The sequence below is a fragment of the Heterodontus francisci genome, chromosome 37, assembly GCF_036365525.1.
Source record: "Heterodontus francisci isolate sHetFra1 chromosome 37, sHetFra1.hap1, whole genome shotgun sequence".
In the NCBI taxonomy this organism is placed as follows: Eukaryota; Metazoa; Chordata; class Chondrichthyes; order Heterodontiformes; family Heterodontidae; genus Heterodontus; species Heterodontus francisci.
The window spans coordinates 7,378,389-7,399,656 of NC_090407.1; the positions used below are offsets into that span (position 1 = coordinate 7,378,389).

Below are 21,268 nucleotides of genomic sequence, written 5' to 3' on the forward strand. Positions count from 1 at the left end.
CTGGCAGCTGCCTGAATGTCGCAGACACTGATGTTCCAGTTGAAGAGCCGGCATTTGTGCATGTGCAAGTACTGCGCCGCCTAGTGGTTGTGTTGTCAGCAAACGCAGCCTTTGCTAAGTTACCAATTCTACTGCCACAGGCAGGTAAATACAAACTTTAAAAAGTAAAAATGACCTCCTATAAGTCCATTATTGTTATAAGTGAGTTAGCAGAGAGAACCAGGATCCATCCCATTTCCTGTTTCTCTAAGGAATGTAGAGGGGACCAGCAAGAAAAAAGCAGTAACTAGATTTTGGGATCATGGATAAGCCTCGAGGCCCAAGTCCTCGAGGGTTAGGGTTTAACATTGTTGCTGGAAACTAAATTCCCACCTCGTCCCTTGGTACAAAGGATGCCAACTGCTTGATCTTCAGGGGCTGGTTATTGTTGCATTTCTTGCAAAAGAGAATTTGCCCATTTGGCCACTGCTGAATTTTGGAAGCTTCTGAGGGTGTTGCCCAGCTGGTCACCATGTGATTCAAATGTTCCATGTACTGAGCAGGGATCGGTTTATTGTAGTCTCCATTCTGAAAGAAAGCACAGCGTAACTTTTACACATATGAACACAACTGGACAGAGATTCAAGAAAATAGTTATTCAGAATTTGGTCAAATATTCTCACAGAAGACTTCCTGTTCTTTACATTTTGCTTTATATAAAAATATATTTGCCCTTTTTGCTCCTTTCCAAAATACACAAACACAACTCAAAGAAGCACAGGCAGACTGAGCGAAGATGGCATTTTGTTTGGGAAGGTCTAAATATTAGAATAAGCGGACAGTTACACCTGCTGGCAAAGGAAACAGCACGATGGCTTGTTTGTGACACCTATGTCCAGTTTGGTTATTAGATCAGAGTGTAAACACCCTCATTTTTGATTGCAACTCTTTTTGAAATAATGAGATTGATGAGTTACTTTTTTATTTAACAAATATGACATTTGTTTAGAACATTTTTAATTAAGTTCATGGGCCTCAATACAGAAAATTAACTTTGCTCCTCAAAAAAGCAGATTGCTCCCAAGTCAGGAACTGCAGCGAAATTCTGGGAATTTGATTTGCTTTAACATATTCCAAGATATAATTCCATGATAACCACTACTGTATTCACCGATTGCGACCTCAGTCTTAAATGTACCCTTCACTAGTTTAAACCTGTGCCCTCTTGTCCTACTCTAGCATTTTAAACACTCTAGGTTTACCTTTCCCATTCTCTTAACTATCTTGTACACGTCTACAAGATCACCTCTCAAGACAACTCCTTTGAAGGTTTAAAAAAGCCCAAGTTTCTTGATGTTTAGAGATCAACCTTGTGGCACTCCCCTGCACTGCCTCCCTTGTGTTTCAGTGATCAGAGTTGGATATAGTATTCAAGGTGTGATCCGGCCAGAGCAGTGAACAGATTGGTTATCACGTCCTCTGATTCCTGCCATTTCAGCTACAAAAGGCAAATTACATTGGCAAGGCCGCCACCCACCACCCCCCCACCTCTCCCCAACCCTAAACAAAAACTGCAACTCATAATTTCCTGTCACCAGAGAGGTACAGAAACCCTTTTAATTTGTGGAGTGACATGGGAGATAATGTGCTTATAGGAAGGTTGTCTTCCCAAAATAACAGAATAAGTACTGGGTGCGCAGATGCTGCCGTCAAAGAAAAGCTTAAAAGGCAAACTTGCTTTGCAGTCACATACACGGCCAGTGATGTGCAACTTTTCAAGAACTGTAAAGGACCCTAACCTCTTGGAAGCCATTGTACTGCTCACAGTTTGGACAATCCCAGCAGTTCCTGTTCCCATAGGGTACAGTTGTATCTTGGCTGCAGAACCAGCAGTTCACCTTCACGTGAGTTGGCTTCTTCCTGCAGAAAAAGAAATGTAGAAGTTGATTATTGAACAACAAACAAGTGGTATAAAAGCCCTATGGAAATAGATGCGAGTTTGTTCTTCCAGCAGTTAGCTGCCGACACCATGTAATACAAGAACCAGCAAAGGTCAGCCAATCCTAACTGGACTTGGGTTATATTTCCCCTCTCTGTCCCTTTATTCATGCTACTTTATGTCCCACTCAAGTTATTTGTGAAAACAAGGTTATGCAAGCCTTGCAATCAATTAATCTCGCCAAATTTTAACAGCCCTTTTTACATTTATTTCTTTTTCGGTATCTTATGCACCTCATGAATCCTTTTTGTGCACTTTTCACATCACCAGAGTGCTTCCATGAAGTATTTGTGCATCTTTAATAAAGTTTTTTTCATAACAGTTGGACATTTCTGGGAGGATGGAATGCTTTGCCACAGGGAGTATTTGACAGAATTGGATAAATATTTATGGCTGCATATATAGTGACCCCACATGTCCCGGCCAGAATGGATTTGATTGGGTAAATTCCGTTAACCACGCCTGGAGACCGCATTGCTATAAATAACTAGGATTGATTTTATGCACGTAATTTGTGTTATGTAATTATCCTCCACTCACTGCATTTTGCTGGAGAAGTAATCCTGGTTTTAATCAGGAGATTCTGCTATAATTTCAGTCATAAATTCTATTTGCTGCAGTGCTTAGAGACTGTTTAAATAGATTCTTTTTGCTAGAAATTCTATCCTGCCTCCAACTCATTCGCTGACACTGTAGTATCATACTCATTCTGAATATTTAAGTGAAATGATGCAGGCTGAAGGGGAGAGACCTCCTTCTACACTGAATGGTTCTAAAGGTAACATGTGGCTTTATTAACACTAAGTGCCATGACCACATCAACTCAAGGTTTCCTCCAACTAAAATCACATCTCACAATTAAAACCCATTACAAGTAAACTAGCATTTATGAAATCATATGTGGTTCTCGACACAAGAATTCTACAAACTCTATGGACATCAAAAGAAGTTTTAAAACAATCACACTTGAATTTCACTTGCACTTTACAAATAGGTGAGAGTTGATTTGTCATCTATAAATCAAAAATACTTCCAAACAAATGCCATCTTTCAACTCCCCTCTCATGACCATAGTGCCAAAAACATGTGCACATGCATGTGACAGCTGATCAATCGTGCTACCAGCAACAACAGAATGGGCACCAGTGCCAGTGAACTGCTGCTGTTTGGAAAACAGGCTAAGCCCCTATGCCTGCAGCTGTTGTACCTTGTACAGAACAGATTGAGATAAACAGAAAGTTGCCACAACACTGAATTAAAGCCGAGCAGTACAACCAGAGGCAAAATGATAGCACTCTTCATAGGATTTGACAAATATAGATCCCGAGGATTCTACTCAAAGAAACCAAGTCATGTTATAGATGTGCCCACGAGCCCTCACTATCAGACCCACAAAACCCCAGTAACACAATTACCATATGAAATCCATAAAACTACATGAAAGGACAGGACTCAATAAACGATGGAAGAAAAAGAACGCATTTCTAGAGCACTCTTCCCCAACATACTTTTGAAATGTAGTCACTTGTGATGTAGAAACCTCAGCCGCCAATTTGCGCACAAGTTCCCACAATTTGATAGTCTGTTTCAGATATGGTGGTTGAGGGATAAATATTGGGAATTCCCCTTTCTTTCAAAATCATGCCAGGTAATCTTTTACATCCACCTTTGAGGATAGACGGGGCCTCAGTTTAATGTCTCATCTTAAAAAAACAGCACCTATGACAGTGCAGTGTTCTCTCAGTACTGTGTCAGTCTCTGGTCCGGGACGTGGACCCACAACCTGGTGACTCAGAGGAGAGTGCTACCCATTGAGCGACAGATGACACTGGAAAGAAATGTTAAATACTAAACAAAAATGTCATGAAAACAGGATAGCAGCTGTCAGTTAGATAGGAATGTATTATATAGATAGCATATAGTGTACAAATAACCCACAAACATGCAGGTTTCATAAATTATTCCCCCCGAACAGATCCAACATTCTAATCCAGACAACTGAAATCAACAATTCCACTAGAAATCTGCAATGTTCCAATTACAAAACACCATATAATCTAATTCACAAGAGGCAATGCTAGGGGAAGTGCACTACTTGTTTGCACTACTAGTATTGTAACAATTTAAAAACGGATTATGCACATGCTTGCTGCAAGAGATTTCTGTTGCTTCTGTGAAGGAGGCTGAACAAAAAACACTGAAGTGGTGGTGAACAGTCTGCCTTTTAGCTACATTTGTGAAAAAAAATTCCCCATCAAGGTCAGACTGGTTTGGCAGACTCCTCAGGTTTGTGTCATCACATTGAGGATACCCACCATTGTGTTGTGTGGCACTACCACCATGCTAAATGGGACAGATTTCAAACAGATCTAGCAGCTCAAAACTGGGCATCCATGAGGCGCTGTGGGCCATCAGCAACAGAATTGTATTCAACCACAATCTGTAACCCCATGGTCCACATATCCCCCACTCTACCATTACCATCAAGCCGGGGGACCAACCCTGGTTCAATGAAGAGTGCAGGAGGGCATACCAGGAGCAGCACCAAGCATACCTAAAAATGAGGTGCGACAGCCTGGGGAAAGCTACAACCCAGGACTATTTGCATGTCAAACAGCAGAAGCAACATGCGATAAGCGACCCCACAACCAACAGATCAGATCTAGGCTCTCCAGTCCTGCCACATTCCGTCATGAATGGTGGCGGACAATCAAACTTACCTTCAGCAGCGGAGAACAGTCGGACCTGTGTGGAAATAACCAGAACCGGGAGCAGATAAATTCAGCACCGGGCTTGGGGCCTTCACTTACCTTCAGGAGCGGAGAGCAGTCGGACCTCTTCCAGCAGACCGGAATATTGAATTTTTTTTTTTAAAGCCAACAGTGACGTCACAGGAAAGCTGCAAGGTGATTGGTTGATGAGTCACTGCAGTTAGGGAATAGCTCTAAATAGCCAGATAAGTATCTAAGGCGAGAAAGGTCTACAGTTTTTTTTTAGGGAGTTCTGTACTAACGAGGACCAGGGATGAAGTGCCCTAGAGTAATTGATGAAGATCATCCAAAAGGTTAATTTAAAAGGTTAAGTCATGGCAGGAGAGCTCAAAGCCATGGTGTGCTCCTCGTGCTCCATGTTGGAAGCCGGGAACATTTATAGTGCCCGGGACTGGCATGTGTGCAGGAAGTGTCTCCAACTGCAGCTCCTGGAAGCCCGGGTTTCAGAGCTGGAGCGGCAGCTGGGGACACTGCGGAGCATCCACGAGGCAGAGAGTATCGTGGATATACAGAGGTGGTCACACCACAGGCTCAGACTCCACAGGCAGGAAGGGAATGGGTGACCACCAGGCAGAGCAAGAGGACTAGGCAGGCAGTCCAGGACTCTCCTGTGGCTATTCCCCTGCAAAACAGATATACTGCTTTGGATACTGTTGGGGGGAATGGCCTCTCAGGGGAAAGCAGCAACAGCCCAATTTGTTGCACCACGGGTGGCTCTGCTGCACAGGGGAAGAGTAAAAAATGTGGGAATGCAATAGTTATAGGGGATTCAATTGTAAGGTAAATAGATAGGTGTTTCTGTGGCCGCAAAAGAGACTACAGGATGGTATGTTGCCTCCCTGGTGCTAGGGTCAAGGATGTCTCAGAGCGGTCACAGGACATTCTGAAGGGGGAGGGTGAACAGCTAGTGGTCGTGGTACACATTGGTACAAACGACGTAGGGGGAAAAAAAGGATGAGGTCCTAAAAGCAGAATATAGGGAGCTAGGAAGTAAGTTGAAAAGTAGGACCTCAAAAGGTAGTGATCTCAGGATTACTACCAGTGCCACGTGATAGTCAGAGTAGAAATAGCAGGATTAAAGAGGAAATTAATGCAATAGTAAGGAAAGATATTAGCTCTGAGGATGTGGAATCTGTATGGGTAGAGCTGAGAAACACTAAGGGGCAAAAAACATTAGTGGGGGTTGTATATAGACCCCCAAACTGTAGTGGTGATATTGGGAATGGCATTAAACAGGATGCATGCGATAAAGGAACATCTGTAATTATGGGCGAATTTAATTTGCATATAGATTGGGCAAATCAAATTAGTCACAATATCCTAGAGGAGGAATTCATGGAGTGTATACGGGATGGTTTTCTCGACCAATACGTTGAGGAACCAACTAGAGAACAGGCCATCCTAGACTGGGTATTGTGTAATGAGAGGGGAATAATTGACAATCCAGTGGTGCGAGATCCCTTGGGGATGAGCGACCATAATGATAGAATTCTTCATCAAGGTGGAGAGTGACGTGGTTGATTCTGAGACTAGGGTCCCGAATCTTAATAAAGAAAACTACGAAGGTATGAAGCGAGTTGGCTATGACGGATTGGGAAACATTACTTAAAGGGATGGTGGTGGATGGGCAATGGCAAACATTTAAAGAGCGCAAGGATGAACGGCAACAATTGTTTATTCCTGTCTGGCGCAAAAGTAAAACAGGAAAGGTAGCCAAACCATGGCTTACAAGGGAAATTAGAGATAGCATTACATCAAAGGAAGAGGCATATAAATTCGCCAGAAAAAAACAGACTTGAGGATTAGGAGCAGTTTAGAATTCAGCAAAGGAGGACCAAGGGATTGATTAAGAAGGGGAAAATAGAGTGCGAGAGCAAGCGTGCAGGGAACACAAAAACTGACTGTAAAAGTTTCTGTAGGTATGTGAAGAGAAAAAGATTGAAGACAAATGTAGGTCCTTTACAGTCAGAAACAGGGGAATTTATTGTGGGGAACAAAGAAATGGCTGACCAACTAAATGTATACTTTGGTTCTGTCTTCACAAAGGAGGACACAAATATCATACCAGAAATGTTGGGGAACACAGGGCTTAGTGAGAGAGAGGAACTGAAGGAAATCAGTATTATTAGAGAAATGGTGTTGGGGAAATTGATGGGATTGAAGGCTGATAAATCCCCAGGGCCTGATGATCTGCATCCCAGAGTACTTAAGGAAGTGGCCCTAGAAATAGTGGATGCATTGGTGGTCATCTTCCAAGATTCTATAGACTCTGGAACAGTTCCAACAGATTGGAGGGTAGCTAATGTAACCCCACTATTTAAAAAGGGTGGTAGAGAGAAAACAGGGAATTATTGACCAGTCAGCCCGACATCAGTAGTGGGGAAAATTCTAGAGTCCATTTTCAAAGATTTAAAGCAGAGCACTTGGAGAGCAGTGGTAGAATCGGGCAGAATCAGCATGGATTTACAAAAGGGAAAATCATGCTTGACAAATCTATGAGAATTCTTCGAGGATGTAACTAGTACAGTTGATGAGGGGGAGCCAGTGGATGTGGTTTATTTGGACTTTCAGAAGGCTTTTGACAAAGTCCCACATAAGAGAATAGCGTGTAAAATTAAAGCGCATGGGATTGGGAGTAGTGTATTGCGATGGGTAGAAAATTGGTTGGTAGAAAGGAAACAAACAGTACGGATAAATGGGTCTTTTTCCGAATAGCAGGCAGTGACTAGTGGGTTACCACAGGGATCAGTGCTAGGACCCCAGCTATTCACAATATATGAGTGATTTAGATGAGGGAACTAAATGTAATCTCTCCAAATTTGCAGATGACACAAAACTGGGTGGGAGGGTGAGTTGTGAGGAGGATGCAGAGAGGCTTCAGGGTGATTTGGACAAGTTGAGTGAGTGGGAAAATGCATGACAGATGCAGTGTAATGTGGATAAATGTCAGGTTATCCACTTTGGTAGCAAAAACAGGGAGGCAGATTATCTGAACGGCTATAAACAGAGAGGGGAATATGCAGCGAGACCTGAGTGTTCTCGTACAGCAGTCGCTGAAGGTAAGCATGCAGGTGCAACAGGCGGTAAAAAAGGCAAATGGTATGTTGGCCTTCATAGCGAGAGGATTCAAGTACAGGAGCAGGGATGTCTTGTTGCAATTATACAGGGCCTTGGTGAGGCCACACCTGGAATAGTGTGTGCAGTTTTGGTCTCCTTATCTGAGGAAGGATGCTCTTGCTCTAGAGGGAGTGCAGCGAAGGTTTACCAGACTGATTCCTGGGATGGCGGGACTGACGTATGAGGAGAGATTGAGTCGGTTAGGATTATATTCGCTGGAGTTCAGAGGAGTGAGGGGGGATCTCATAGAAACCTATAAAATTCTAACAGGACTTGACAGGAAGGATGTTCCCGATGGTGGGAGTCCAGAACCAGGGGTCATAGTCTAAGGATACGGGCTAAAACTTTCAGGACGGAGATGAGGAGAAATTTCTTCACCCAGAGAGTGTTGAGCCTGTGGAATTCGCTACCACAGAAAGCAGTTGAGGCCAAAACATTATATGTTTTCAAGAAGGAGTTAGATATGGCTCTTGGGTCTAAAGGGATCAAACGGTATGGGGCGAAAGCAGGAAAAGGTTACTGAGTTGGATGATCAGCCATGATCATAATGAATGGCAGAGCAGGCTCGAAGGGCCGAATAGCCTACTCCTATTTTCTATGTTTCTGCGTAAACAATTAACAAGAGGAGCTCCACAAATGTCCCCACCCTCAACAATGAGGGAACCCAGCAAATCAGTGCAAAAGACAAGGCTGAAGCATTTGTATCCATCTTCAGCCAGAAGTGCTGAGTGGATGAACCATCTCAGCCTCCTCCTGAGGCCCCAGCATCAAAAATGCCAATCTTCAGCCAGTTCGATTCACTCCATGTGATATCAAGACATGGCTGAAGGCACTGGATACTGCAAAGGCTATGGGCCCTGACAACATTCCAGCAATAGAACTGAAGACGTGCTCCAGAACTAGCCATGCCCCGAGCCAAGCTGTTCCAGTACAGCTACAACACTGGTATCTCCTCAGCAATGTGGAAAATTGCTCAGGTATGTCCTGTACACAAAAAGCAAGAAAAGTCCAACCCAGCCAATTACCGCCCTATCAGTCTACTCTTGATCATCAAAGTGATGGAAGGTGTCATCGACAGTGCTATCAAGCAACACTTACTCAGCAAAAGCCTGCTCATTGTCGCTCAGTTTGGGTTCTGCCTGGGACACTTAGTTCCAGACCTCATTACAGCCTTGGTCCAAACATGGACAGAAGTGCTGAACTCCAGAGGTGAGGAGAGAGTGACTGCCCTTGACATCAAGGCAGCATTTAACAAAGTATGGCATCAAGGAGCCCTGACAAAACTGGAGTCAATGGGAATCAGTGGGAAAACTCTCCGCTGGTTGGAGTCATACATAGCACAAAGAAAGATGGTTATTGTTGTTCGAGGTCAATCATCTCAGTCCCAGGACATCACTGCAGGAGTTCCCCAGGGTTGTGTTCTAGGCCCAACCATCTTCAGCTGCTTCACCAATGACCTTCCCCCCAACATCCCCCCCCGCCACCCCCCCCCAAATCAGGTGGTCATAAGTGGGGATGTTCGCTGATGACTGCACAATGTTCAGTACTATTCACGACTCCTCAGATACTGAAGCAGCCCGGGTCCAGATGCAAGACCTGGACAACATCCAGGCTTGGGCTGACAAGTGGCAAGTAATATTCGTACCACACAAGTGTCAGGCAATGACCATCTCAAACAAGAGAGAATCTAATCATCCGCCCCTTGATGTTCAGCGGCATTACCATTGCTGAATCTCCTACTAACAACCTGGGGGTTACCATTGACCAGTTATTGAACTGGACCAGCCACATAAATACTGTGGCTATAAGAGGTCAGAGGCAGGGAATTCTGCAGCAAGTAACTCACCTCCTGAATCCCCAATGCCTGTCCACCATCTACAAGGCACAAGTCAGAAGTGTGATGGAATACTCTCCACTTGTCTGGATGGATGCAGCTCCAACAATACTCAAGATGCTCGACACCATCCAGGACAAAGCAGCCTGCTTGATTGGGACCCCCATCCACCACCTTACACACTGCTGCCACTGTGCGTCGGTGGTACCATACAAAAGATGCACTGCAGCAACTCACAAAGGCTCCTTCCAAACCCACGCCCTCTACCATCTAGAAGGACAAGGGCAGCAGATGCATTGGAACACCAGCACCTGCAAGATCCACTCCAAGGCACACACCATCCTGACTTGGAACTATAATCGCCGTTCCTTCACTGTCGCCGAGTCAAAATCCTGGAACTCCCTAACTACGCTGTGGGTGTACCTGCACCCAAAGGCCTGCAGTGCTTCAAGAAGGCAGCTCACAACCACCTTCTCATGGGAAATTAGGGATGGGCAATAAATGCTGGCCTAGCCAGCAACATCCACATACCGTAAAAGAATGAAAAAATAAGTTAATATACGCAAGATTGAAGTGTGGGAAAGTACCCCGATATTACCTGCAGAAGCAGAGCAATCGAAAACGAGCACTTTCAGCAGCGCATTAGGATAAGCATTTCCAAGTTAATATCATTCCAAATGGACATAATGCACTACTGGCATGCTTACCATCGTGCTTCGTTCTCACTCTTGAGCTGTTCTGTAGCCGGAATCCCTGTGATACTATCAAGAAAAATGGCAAACGTTCCCTGATTCTTCAGTTCGATTCATGCAGCTCTGCTGCTCGTACAAGTTGTTGTACATATCTGTGCAGTGAGGCAGGGTTTGCATTCACATAAAAAGCACCTTAAAAAACCTGGAATCTTGGTTAAGAACAATAGTTCTGAATTAAGAAGTAAAAATACTATATATTTTTTTAAAATAAGATCAATACCACCTCCACATAATCTGGTTTTATTTCAAATCAACCCAATTTGTATTTTTTTTTTTAAAGACTCAGCTACACAGTCTGGCAGCTTGATATTTTGATATGCAGCACACAGTGGGGAATCTCCTCTTACGCTCTGTGACCTCCTCCAGCCCTGCAACTCTCAGAGATCTCTGTGTTCCTCGCTTGTGCATTCCCAATTTCCATTGCTCCACCACTGGCAGCCATGCCTTTAGGCTGCCTAGGCCCCAAGCTCTGGAATTCCCTCCTTAAACCTCTCTGCCTCCTTTAAGACGTTCCTTAAATTTTACGACCAAGCTTTGGTCACCTGTCCCAATATCTCAGCTAGTTCAGTTATAAATTCTGTTTCATAATGCTCCTATGAAATGCCTTGGGACATTAAAAACACTATATAAATGCAGAGCAGTGTTGTTTGTATTGTTAATCATGTATATCTCAACTGTACAATGTTTCATTGTTTGCCCAGTGGCAACACTATGCCAAATATTAGGTACAAGATCACATTTTGGTTCATAGGAAGCAGAAGCTGCCAAAGGGAGCCAACACCTGTGCTGAGCACAAGTAAAACATATTAGGGAAGAACCCTAACAGTAACATTACATGAAGATAACTCTCTGGTCTGGTGCGACGCAAGGAATTAGTTCAGAGACCAGAATTTGATGGAGCAATAGTTCCTCTTTTCTCTGCTGGTTGTAGGAATCTAACATAAAATAAGCATCAACTCAGTTTACAAATCGATCACAAGTCCACGACACAAAACTCTCCAGAGACTATCACCAACAGTCAGTCTCACTCAGTGTGGATGGATGGCTCGTGTGAAAACTGAGTTTATATTCATGCTCATCAATACAGTCATGCTTTCAGGTACAACTACACCTCACCAGGAAAGTATTTGATGCGGATACTTAAGGCCAAGAGTGCAAAAGCGTTCCATTCTCCAGCTGGAGCTTACATAGAATTTACAGCATAGCAAAAAGCCATTCAGCCCAACAGGTGGTGTTAATGCTCCATACAAGCCTCCTTCCACCTTACTTCATCTATTAGCACATCCCTCTATACCTTTCTCTGTCATTAGCTTATCCAGCTTCCCCTTAAATGCATCTATGATATTCACCTCAACTACTGAACCACTCAGTTCCGGTAGCATCTCAAATCTTTTTTGCACCTTCTTCAGTGCCTCTATATTCTTTTATATAATCCAGCAACTAGTACTCAAAAGTATGGTCTAACTAAGGTTCAATACAATTTTAACATCACTTCTCTACTTTCCAAAAGTAAAATACTGCAGATGCTGGAAATCTGAACCAAGAAACAGAAAATGCTGGAAATACTCAGCAGGTTGGGCAGCATCTGTGGAGAGAGAAACAGAGTTAACGTTTCTCTGACCTTTCATCAGAACTGGGGAAAAAAAAAATTTGAGGACAGAGGTTATGATCTAAAATTACTGAACTGTATGTGGAGTCTGGAAGGCTGTAAAGTGCCCAGTCGAAAGATGAGGTGCTGCTCCTCGAGCTTGCGTTGAGCTTCACTGGAAAACTGCAGCAGGCCAAGGACAGAAAGGTCAGAGTGGGAGCAAGGTAGAGAATTGAAATGGCAAGCAACAGGAAACTCAGGGCCATGCTTGCGGACTGAACAGAGGTATCCCGCAAAGTGGTCACCCAGTCTGCGTTTAATCTCCCCAATGTAGGAGACCACATCGTGAGCATCAATTACAGTAAACTGTTTTTCAATTCTATCCCTCTAGACATTCTTTAGATGATCTGTGGATATGATCTTCCCCATACGGCAGCTACAAGAAAAGTGTAGGGAACAGAGTATACCTCTTTACCATACTTTGGTAAATCTCACTCAGGCATTAAACACCATCAGCAAAGCAGGACTCTGCAAGATTGAGAAAAATTGGCTGTCCACTGAAGCTCCTCAGTCTCATCCGCTCCTTCCATGACGACATGCACTGCACAGTTTGATGGCTCCATTTCTAACAGTTTCGGAGTGAAGAGTGGAGTGAAATGGTGCGTCCTAGCCCCCATTCTGTTTGGCATCATCTTCTCTATGCTCCTGACCTTTGCCTTCCCTGCAGATATGGAAGGAGTCTACTTGCACACTAGGCCAGATGGCAACCCTAACAATCTATCAAGGCTGAAAGCAAAGACAAAAACACATTGCGCCCTGATCAGAGAACTCCTCTACACTGATGATGCTGTGTCAGTTGCTCACACGGAAACTCAGCTACAAAAGACTCATGGACTGTTGCTCCCATGCCTGCAACTTGTTTTCCTTGACTATAAGCTTCAAGAAAACCCTGGTCATGTGACAAGGTGTTGCATCTCCACCCCTGATCACACTAAACACCCCCCCACTGGAAGTGGTTAGCAAATTCTGCTACCTTGGGTCCACGGTGACAGACAATCTGTCCCTTGATACAGAGTTCGATACACGCATAGGAAAAATAGCTACCACCTTTGGCCGACTTGCAAAAGGCGCATGCGATAACACCAAGCTGACCCTTAGGACCAAGCTGATGGTTTTTTAAGGCCTGTGATCTCAGCACCTTGTTGTATGGCTGTGAAACATAGGCGACTTACAGCTACCAGGAAAAGTAGCTCAATAATTTCCATCTTCGCTGTCTGCGTCACATTATGGGTATATCCTGGCAGGACAAAATCACAAATGCAGCAGTCCTCTCAAAGGCAGAGCGCCCAAGTGCGTTGGCACTAACCAAACAGAAGTGACTTCAGTGGATCGGACACATTCGCAGGATGAAAGATGGTCGCATACCCAAAGACCTTCTGCATGGTGAGGTAGCTGGGGCCAGCCGACCAGTGGAGTGCCCAAAGCTCCACTTCAAGGATGCTTGCAAGCGTGACATGAAGGCTCTAAATGTCGACTATCACACCTGAGAGTCATGAGCTGGCAAAAGAGGGAAATAGCAACATATCATGTGGACTTGTGTGCACCATGATGACTACCAGCTGCTACAGCAGCTTGGCAACAGGTGCCAATGTCAAAAACAACTCACAGCATCACTTGGCTACTTCACCTGCCGTTCAAGGGTTGGTCTTCACGGTGCACCTTTGCTGATAGCCAAGAGAAGACAACCCATCTAAATGGATTGTTTGCTGTGTGTTAGTCATCTTTTGTAGATGGAAGGATGCCAACCAAGCAGACATCCTTTACCTCGATGAACAAAAATCAATGAGAAACACTTCTTTTGAAATTGATATACGGAAGTGATTCCTTTAACAATTCTTTTAAATCTACAATACGAACAGCGGTTTGTAATCATACAATAAAAGGCTTTTATCCACAAGAATGCTATAAACAAGTGCAATGCCACAAGAACCATTCCTACAGTTAGAGTTACTGGCACCAAAATACTCTCATTTTTCAAACGGTAACACTGAACAGCGGAGATTACAAGCAGCTGGTCAGCCACTCAGCCACACAGCAAAGTCTGTAATCTTCCCAGAACCTTTGGCATGGGAGTTGACAAAAGGCCATTATTTGTAATGGCAACTGTAATCATAACTACATCATGCTTCTGGAAGTGGGGGTGGGGAAGCAAAGAGAAGAAGAAGCACAAACAATATTACTACAACATCCAGTATGAACCCAACATCCAGTATGAACCAAAGCACACTGGCATTTTGGTCTAGGAGAGGAAAGCAGTCAATAAAAATGAAAAAAATTAAGGTGGTCAATAAAATCCAGCCACAGTACAAGTCTGCAACAATGTGAAATCCTTTATCTGATCACCACTTACGCCAATATAGGTCAGCTTAATGAGATAAGTTTCTTCTATAATTTAACTACTGGAACCTCCAGTTTGCCAGAGCTGTGTACCATGTGCATAACCAGGGGGCACACAAATAGAACACATTTATTTAGTCTGCACTATACACTGTTCCATTTTTTGGCCAATTTCTCCCCTTTCTTCCTGAACCCTCTAGAACCTGTGCACAAGTGGCTATCTTTCATGTGCAGGCCTTGGTAGTGACTGTTACAGAGCTATTCTCACAGAGTACTAACTGGGTGAAGACGTTAAGTGGGCTGGAGAACTGAATCTTATCCTCATCAAACACACACCAACTTCCATCAGTGGTCAGAGGAAAGGTACTCCATGCACTTGCTGCTGATTCTTTAGCTCAAACCCAGGGCACCAGCATCTACTTCAGTGCCTTACCATCGTGAAAATCCTCCCCCTTACCACTGCCTGTGCCACTCCACCATTGTCACTCTGGCTGAGATCAACATACCCAAGGAGAGGGGGAAGGGGACTGACCCAGAGCCTTTCCTGGTCAGTACGGGGCAGATAATCACTGCCCTAACTAGCTTGGAGATTTGGAGGTGAATTTAATTTTAATAATTACAAGTTAGCCTTGGAACATGAACCGGTGCAACAGAAATAAAATCGGGGTTCAACACAACTTACAAAAAAGGAAGCAATTCTGTCCTATTTTTCTGATCTGTACAACACTGAAAGTAATCAATAAAAAGCCACTGAAGTGAATTAAACTCTTACAAAAATGTGATATGTAGCTCCAAGAAAAACAGCACAGATACAAGTTTAAAAAATATATACCCAACACTGCTTCATTTCAGTATAAATAAAAAAGAGCAATGTTTACTTTTTTTTTAAAAAAAGCACAGGTCACGACTGAAGCTTATAACTCATTTACCAGTTCTGTGCTGGTGAACTCCTGGGATAGATGTAATTTGATTCATCTTCTCATTAACCGCCAAGCCCAACTGGTGAGTTCTACACAGATGATATTAATTCTGCCTCTCGTTACCATGAATCACTGGTTGGATACAGAGAGGCTTGCATCCTCACCCCAGGACAATGAATATACCCGAGAGGTTAAACTGAAACATGATTCATCACACATCAAGATGTGCTTTTCCCCAACGCACAGAATTTCTACTCCTTTCTCTCTTCCCCCCCCGCCCCCCACAAAAAAATTTTACAGAGGGGGAAAGAGGGTTAAATGTGTTTAAAATTGTCCTCAGCATACAGTCCTTCTTGATGTAATCATCCAGCATAGCATTATAAGTGTGCTGATTAAACTTACATTTGGTTCCATATACCTTTAATGTTCTTTCACACCCAAGACCACAAACATGACCAATCAGCAGCTTGGCCTAGTGGCAGAACCCACCCTTCAGAGACAGAAAATCACACACTCCAGGGACTTGAGCATTTAATCTAGTTTGTCTTGGCTGTGCAGTGTTGCGGTGCAAGAGGCATTGTTAAACCAAAGCCTTGTCTTTGCCTGTACAGGTGGACATAAAAGATTCCATAGCACAATACAAAGAAGAGCAGTGAAATTCTCCCATTGTGCCCTGGTCAACATTTATCCATCAAAAGACACTTTTACATGCAGATAGGTCATTTATCCTGTTGCTGTTTGTAGGACCTCGCTGTGCATAAATTGGTTGCCATGTTTGTTTGCAAGTTCTTTCTATCTACATTGACAGTTAAGAACTACCAAATATCTACATTAAACTTTCACATAGCATCTTTAGCGCTCACTTTTGTCACAAGAAAACAATTGCAAAGCAACAATAACTTGCATTTATACAGCGCCTTTAATGCAGTAAAACGTCCCAAGGCGCTTCACAGAAGTGTTAACAAACATAATGACATCAAGCCACATAAGGAGATAGTAGGACAGGTGATCAAAAGTTTGATCGAAGAGGTAAGTTTTCAGGAGCAACTTAAAAGGAGAGAGGGGTAGAGAGATAGAGAGGTTTTGGGAAGGAATTCCAGAGCTTAAAGCCTTGGCAACAGAAGACATGGCCACCAAGAGGCCAGAACTGGAAGAGGACAGAGATCTTGGAGGAGGTTACAGAGTTAGGGAGAGACAAAGCTGAGGAGGGATTTGAAAACAAGGATGGGAATTTTTAATTCAAGGCGTTGCCGGACCAGCAGCCAACATAGGTCAAGGATGGGTGAACGGAACTTGTTAAGAGTTAGGGTAGGTGCAAAAGACTCTTCTCCAGGGATTCTCAGTCCTCTTCATGTCAGGAACAGACCAGGACCTGACTCCAGATGTAGGCTGTATTTTCACTATAGCTGGAGTGTCGCACCAGAGTGAAACCTGTGCAGTGTCGACTCAGTGTCGAGGCCCCAAAGCACAGTGGAGTAAGACTATCTCCTGCAGGGATCTCTTTGCTGTTCACTGCAGTATAAAGTCAGAACAGATTTTGGATTTAGACTATATTTACAACTGGAGCTTGCGGGTGAAGGAAATCTGCTCTATACCAAATGCAGAGTTAGTGTGAATGCATGATAGATTCCTTACCACCTCACTTAAAAATTCTGCATCAAGACCAAGAGCTGCCACCATCAACATAAATAAAGTCCAAATCCCCTCCAAGAAACTTTAAAATAATTAGATAACTTGAACGTGTGCTTAAAAAATGCCCAACAGTCAGGGCAATGAGACAGTCACATGAAGCTTCGTCATCACAGTCTAATTACACAGAGCACTCAAGAACAGGGCAAAACCTTCGAGGTCAGAAGCCCCCAAACTGCTGAGACATCCAACCTAGAAATCATGCACCGAGAGTCTTTGTATGATAAGAAGTCGGGAGCGAGCCAACAACTACAGGCTGACCTCTAATTAATTAACTAACTAATTAATAAGTAGAGTAACTAAACCAGAGGGAGGAGATTACTGTATTTAGTTAGCATTTAGTATTTATTGTAGAAATCTAGCACTAGGGACCATATAGTTAAGTGCATCATAATTTAGTAAGGATTTAATAAGTATTTATTTATTTTATATTAATTAACTAATTAGTGCTAGAAATGTCAGTTAGAGGGGTGAAGTGCTTCACCTGTGAGATGTGGGAGGTCCGTGACGCTTCCAGCATTCCGGGCGACTACATCTGCAGGAAATGTACCCAGTTGCAGCTCCTCACAGACCGCATGGATCGGTTGGAGCGGCAACTGGATACATTTAGGAGCATGCAGGTGGCAGAAAGCATCATAGACAGGAGCTTTAGAGAAGTGGTTACACCCAAGGTGCAGGCAGATAGATGGGTGACCGCTAGAAGTGGCAGGCAGTCAGTGCAGGAATCCCCTGTGGCTATCCCCCTCTCTAACAAGTATACCGTTTTGGATACTGTTGGGGGGGGGGGGGGGGGTGGCCTATCAGGGGAAAACAGCAGCAGCCAGAGCACTGTTGTTCAGCAGGGAGGACAAAGCGCAGAAGAGCAATAGTTATAGGGGCCTCTATAGTCAGGGGCACAGATAGGCGCTTCAGTGGACACGAAAGAGACTCCAGGATGGTATGTTGCCTCCCTGGTGCCAGGGTCAAGGATGTCTCTGAACGGACAGGGGGCATTCTGAAGGGGGAGGGTGAACAGCCAGAGGTTGTGGTACACATCGGTACCAACGACATAGGCAGGAAGAGTGACTAGGTCCTGCAGGGGGAGTTTAGGGAGTTAGGTAGAAAGTTAAAAAACAGGACCTCCAGGGTTGCAATCTCTGGATTACTCCCTGTGCCAAGTGCCAGTGAGGCTAGAAATAGGAAGATAGTGCAGCTAAACACGTGGCTGAGCAGCTGGTGTAGAAAGGAGGGTTTCAGATATCTGGACCATTGGGCTCTCTTCAGGGACAGATGGGACCTGTACAAGAAGGACGGGTTGCATCTAAACTGGAGGGGCACTAATATCCTGGCTGCAAGGTTTGCGAGCGTCACTCGGGAGGGCTTAAACTAGTGTGGCAGGGGGGTGAGAACCAGAGCAGTAAGACAGCTAGTGAAATAAATGAGGAGGACATAGTAACTAAGACCAGTAGGACCAAGAGGAAGAGCAGGCAGGGAGATGTTGCTGAGCACAGCGGGACTGGTGCTCTGAAGTACATTTGTTTCAATGCGAGAAGTATAACAGGTAAGGCAGATGAACTTAGAGCTTGGATTAGTACTTGGAAATATGATATCTCTGTAATAGCAACAACTTGGTTGAGGGAAGGGCAGGATTGGCAGCTAAATGTTCCAGGCTTTAGAAGCTTCAGGCGGGATAGAGGGGGATGTAAAAGGGATGGGGGAGTTGCATTACTGGTTAGGGAGAATATCACAGCTGCACTGCGGGAGGACACCTCAGAGGGGTCATGCAGCGAGGCAATATGGGTGGAGCTCAGGAACAGGAAGAGTGCAGTCACGATGTTGGGGGTTTACTACAGGCCTCCTAACGGGAGGTAGAGGTGCAGATATGTAGACAGATTTTGGAAAGATGTAAAGGTAACAGGGTTGTGGTGGTGGGTGATTTTAACTTCCCCTATATTGACTGGGACTCACTTAGTGCTAGGGGCTTGGATGGGGCAGAATTTGTGAGGAGCATCTAGGAGGGCTTCTTGAAACAGTATGTAGATAGTCCAACTAGGGATGGGGCCATTCTGGACCTGGTATTGGGGAATGAGCCCGGCCAGGTGGTCGAAGTTTCAGTGGGGGAGCATTTCGGAAGCAGTGACCATAATTCCATAAGTTTTAAGGTACTTGTGGATAAGGATAAGAGTAGTCCTTGGGTGAAGGTGCTAAACTGGGGGAAGGCTAATTATAACAATATTAGGCAGGAACTGAAGAAATTAGATTGGGGGCGGCTGTTTGAGGGTAAATCAACATCTGACATCTGGGAGACTTTCAAACGTCAGCTGATTAGAATCCAGGACCAGCATGTCCCTGTGAGGCAGACAGACAAGTTTGGCAAGTTTCGGGAAGCTTGGATAACACGGGATATTGTGAGCCTAGTCAAAAAGAAAAAGGAAGCATTTGTAAGGGCTGGAAGGCTAGGAACAGACGAAGCACTTGAGGAATATAAAGACAGTAGGAAGGAACATAAGCAAGGAGTTAGGAGGGCTAAAAGGGGTCATGAAAAGTCATTGGCAAACAGGATTAAGGAAAATCCCACGGCTTTTTATACATATATAAAGAGCAAGAGGGTAACCAGGGAAAGGGTTGGCCCACTCAAGGACAGAGATGGGAATCTATGTGTGGAGCCAGAGGAAATGGGCAAGGTGCTAAATGAGTACTTTGCATCAGTATTCACCAAAGAGAAGGACTTGCTGGATGATGAGCCTGGGGAAGGGAGTGCAGATAGTCTCAGTCATCTCATTATCAAAGAGGAGGAGGTGTTGGGTGTCTTGCAAAGCATTAAGGTAGATAAATCCCAAGGGCCTGATGGGATCTACCCTAGAATACTGAGGGAGGCAAGGGAAGAAATTGCTGGGGCCTTGACAGAAATCTTTGCATCCTCATTGGCTACAGGTGAGGTCCCAGAGGACTGGAGAAGAGCCAATGTTGTTCCTTTGTTTAAGGGTGGCAAGGATAATCCAGGAAACTATCGGCCAGTGAGCTTTACGTCAGTGGTAGGGAAACTATTAGAGAGGATTATTCGGGACAGGATTTACTCCCATTTGGAAACAAACGAACTTATTAGCGAGAGACAGCATGGCTTTGTGAAGGGGAGGTCATGTCTTACTAATTTGATTGAGTTTTTTGAGGAAGTGACGAAGATGATTGATGAAGGAAGGGCAGTGGAAGTTATCTATATGGACTTTAGTAAAGCCTTTGACAAGGTCCCACATGGCAGACTGGTACAAAAGGTGAAGTCACACGGGATCAGAGGTGAGCTGGCAAGATGGATACAGAACTGGCTCGGTCATAGAAGACAGAGGGTATCAGTGGATGGGTGTTTTTCTGAATGGAGGGATGTGACTAGTGCTGTTCCGCAGGGATCAGTGCTGGGACCTTTGCTGTTTGTAGTATATATAAATGATTTGGAGGAAAATGTAGCTGGCCTGATTAGTAAGTTTGCGGACGACACAAAGGTTGGTGGAGTTGTGGATAATGATGAGGATTGTCAGAGGATACAGCAGAATACAGATCGGTTGGAGACTTGGGCGGAGAAATGGCAGATGGAGTTTAATCCGGACAAATGTGAGGTAATGCATTTTGGAAGGTCTAATGCAGGTGGGAGGTATACAGTAAATGGCAGAACACTTAGGAGTATTGACAGGCAGAGAGATCTGGGCGTACAGGTCCACAGGTCACTGAAAGTGGCAACGCAGGTGGATAAGGTAGTCAAGAAGGCATACGGCATGCTTGCCTTCATCAGTCGGGGCATAGAGTATAAAAATTGGCAAGTCATGTTGCAGCTGTACAGAACCTTAGTTAGGCCACACTTAGAATACTGCATGCAATTCTGGTCGCCACACTACCAGAAGGACGTGGAGGCTTTGGAGAGGGTACAGAGGAGGTTTACCAGGATGTTGCCCGGTCTGGAGGGCATTAGCTATGAGGAGAGGTTAGAAAAACTCGGATTGTTTTCACTGGAACGATGGAGGTGGAGGGGCGACATGATAGAGGTTTACAAAGTTATGAGCGGCATGGACAGAGTGGATAGTCAGAAGCTTTTTCCCAGGGTGGAAGAGTCAGTTACTAGGGAACATAGGTTTAAGGTGCGAGGGGCAAAGTTTAGAGGGGATGTGCGAGGCAAGTTTTTTTTTTTTTTTTACACAGAGGGTGGTGAGTGCCTGAAACTTGCTGCCAGGGGAGGTGGTGGAAGTAGATTCGA

General features: G+C 44.4%; 1 protein-coding gene across 5 annotated transcripts in view; it reads right to left on the reverse strand.

Annotated features, from left to right (window-relative positions):
* Window positions 1-21,268, reverse strand: part of tmem201 (transmembrane protein 201) — a 187,138-nt gene that overhangs the window by 156,610 nt on the left and 9,260 nt on the right. For all 5 annotated transcript variants that reach the window (XR_010969620.1, XM_068016976.1, XM_068016975.1 and 2 more), the window contains exons 2-3: window positions 1,779-1,899; window positions 373-567 (exon numbers count right to left, since the gene is read on the reverse strand). Coding sequence is in view for 4 of the 5 variants with exons in the window: in XM_068016976.1 (XP_067873077.1) it covers window positions 373-567; window positions 1,779-1,899 (316 nt within the window). In the remaining variant the exon portion in view is untranslated. The remainder of the gene's footprint in view (window positions 1-372; window positions 568-1,778; window positions 1,900-21,268) is intronic.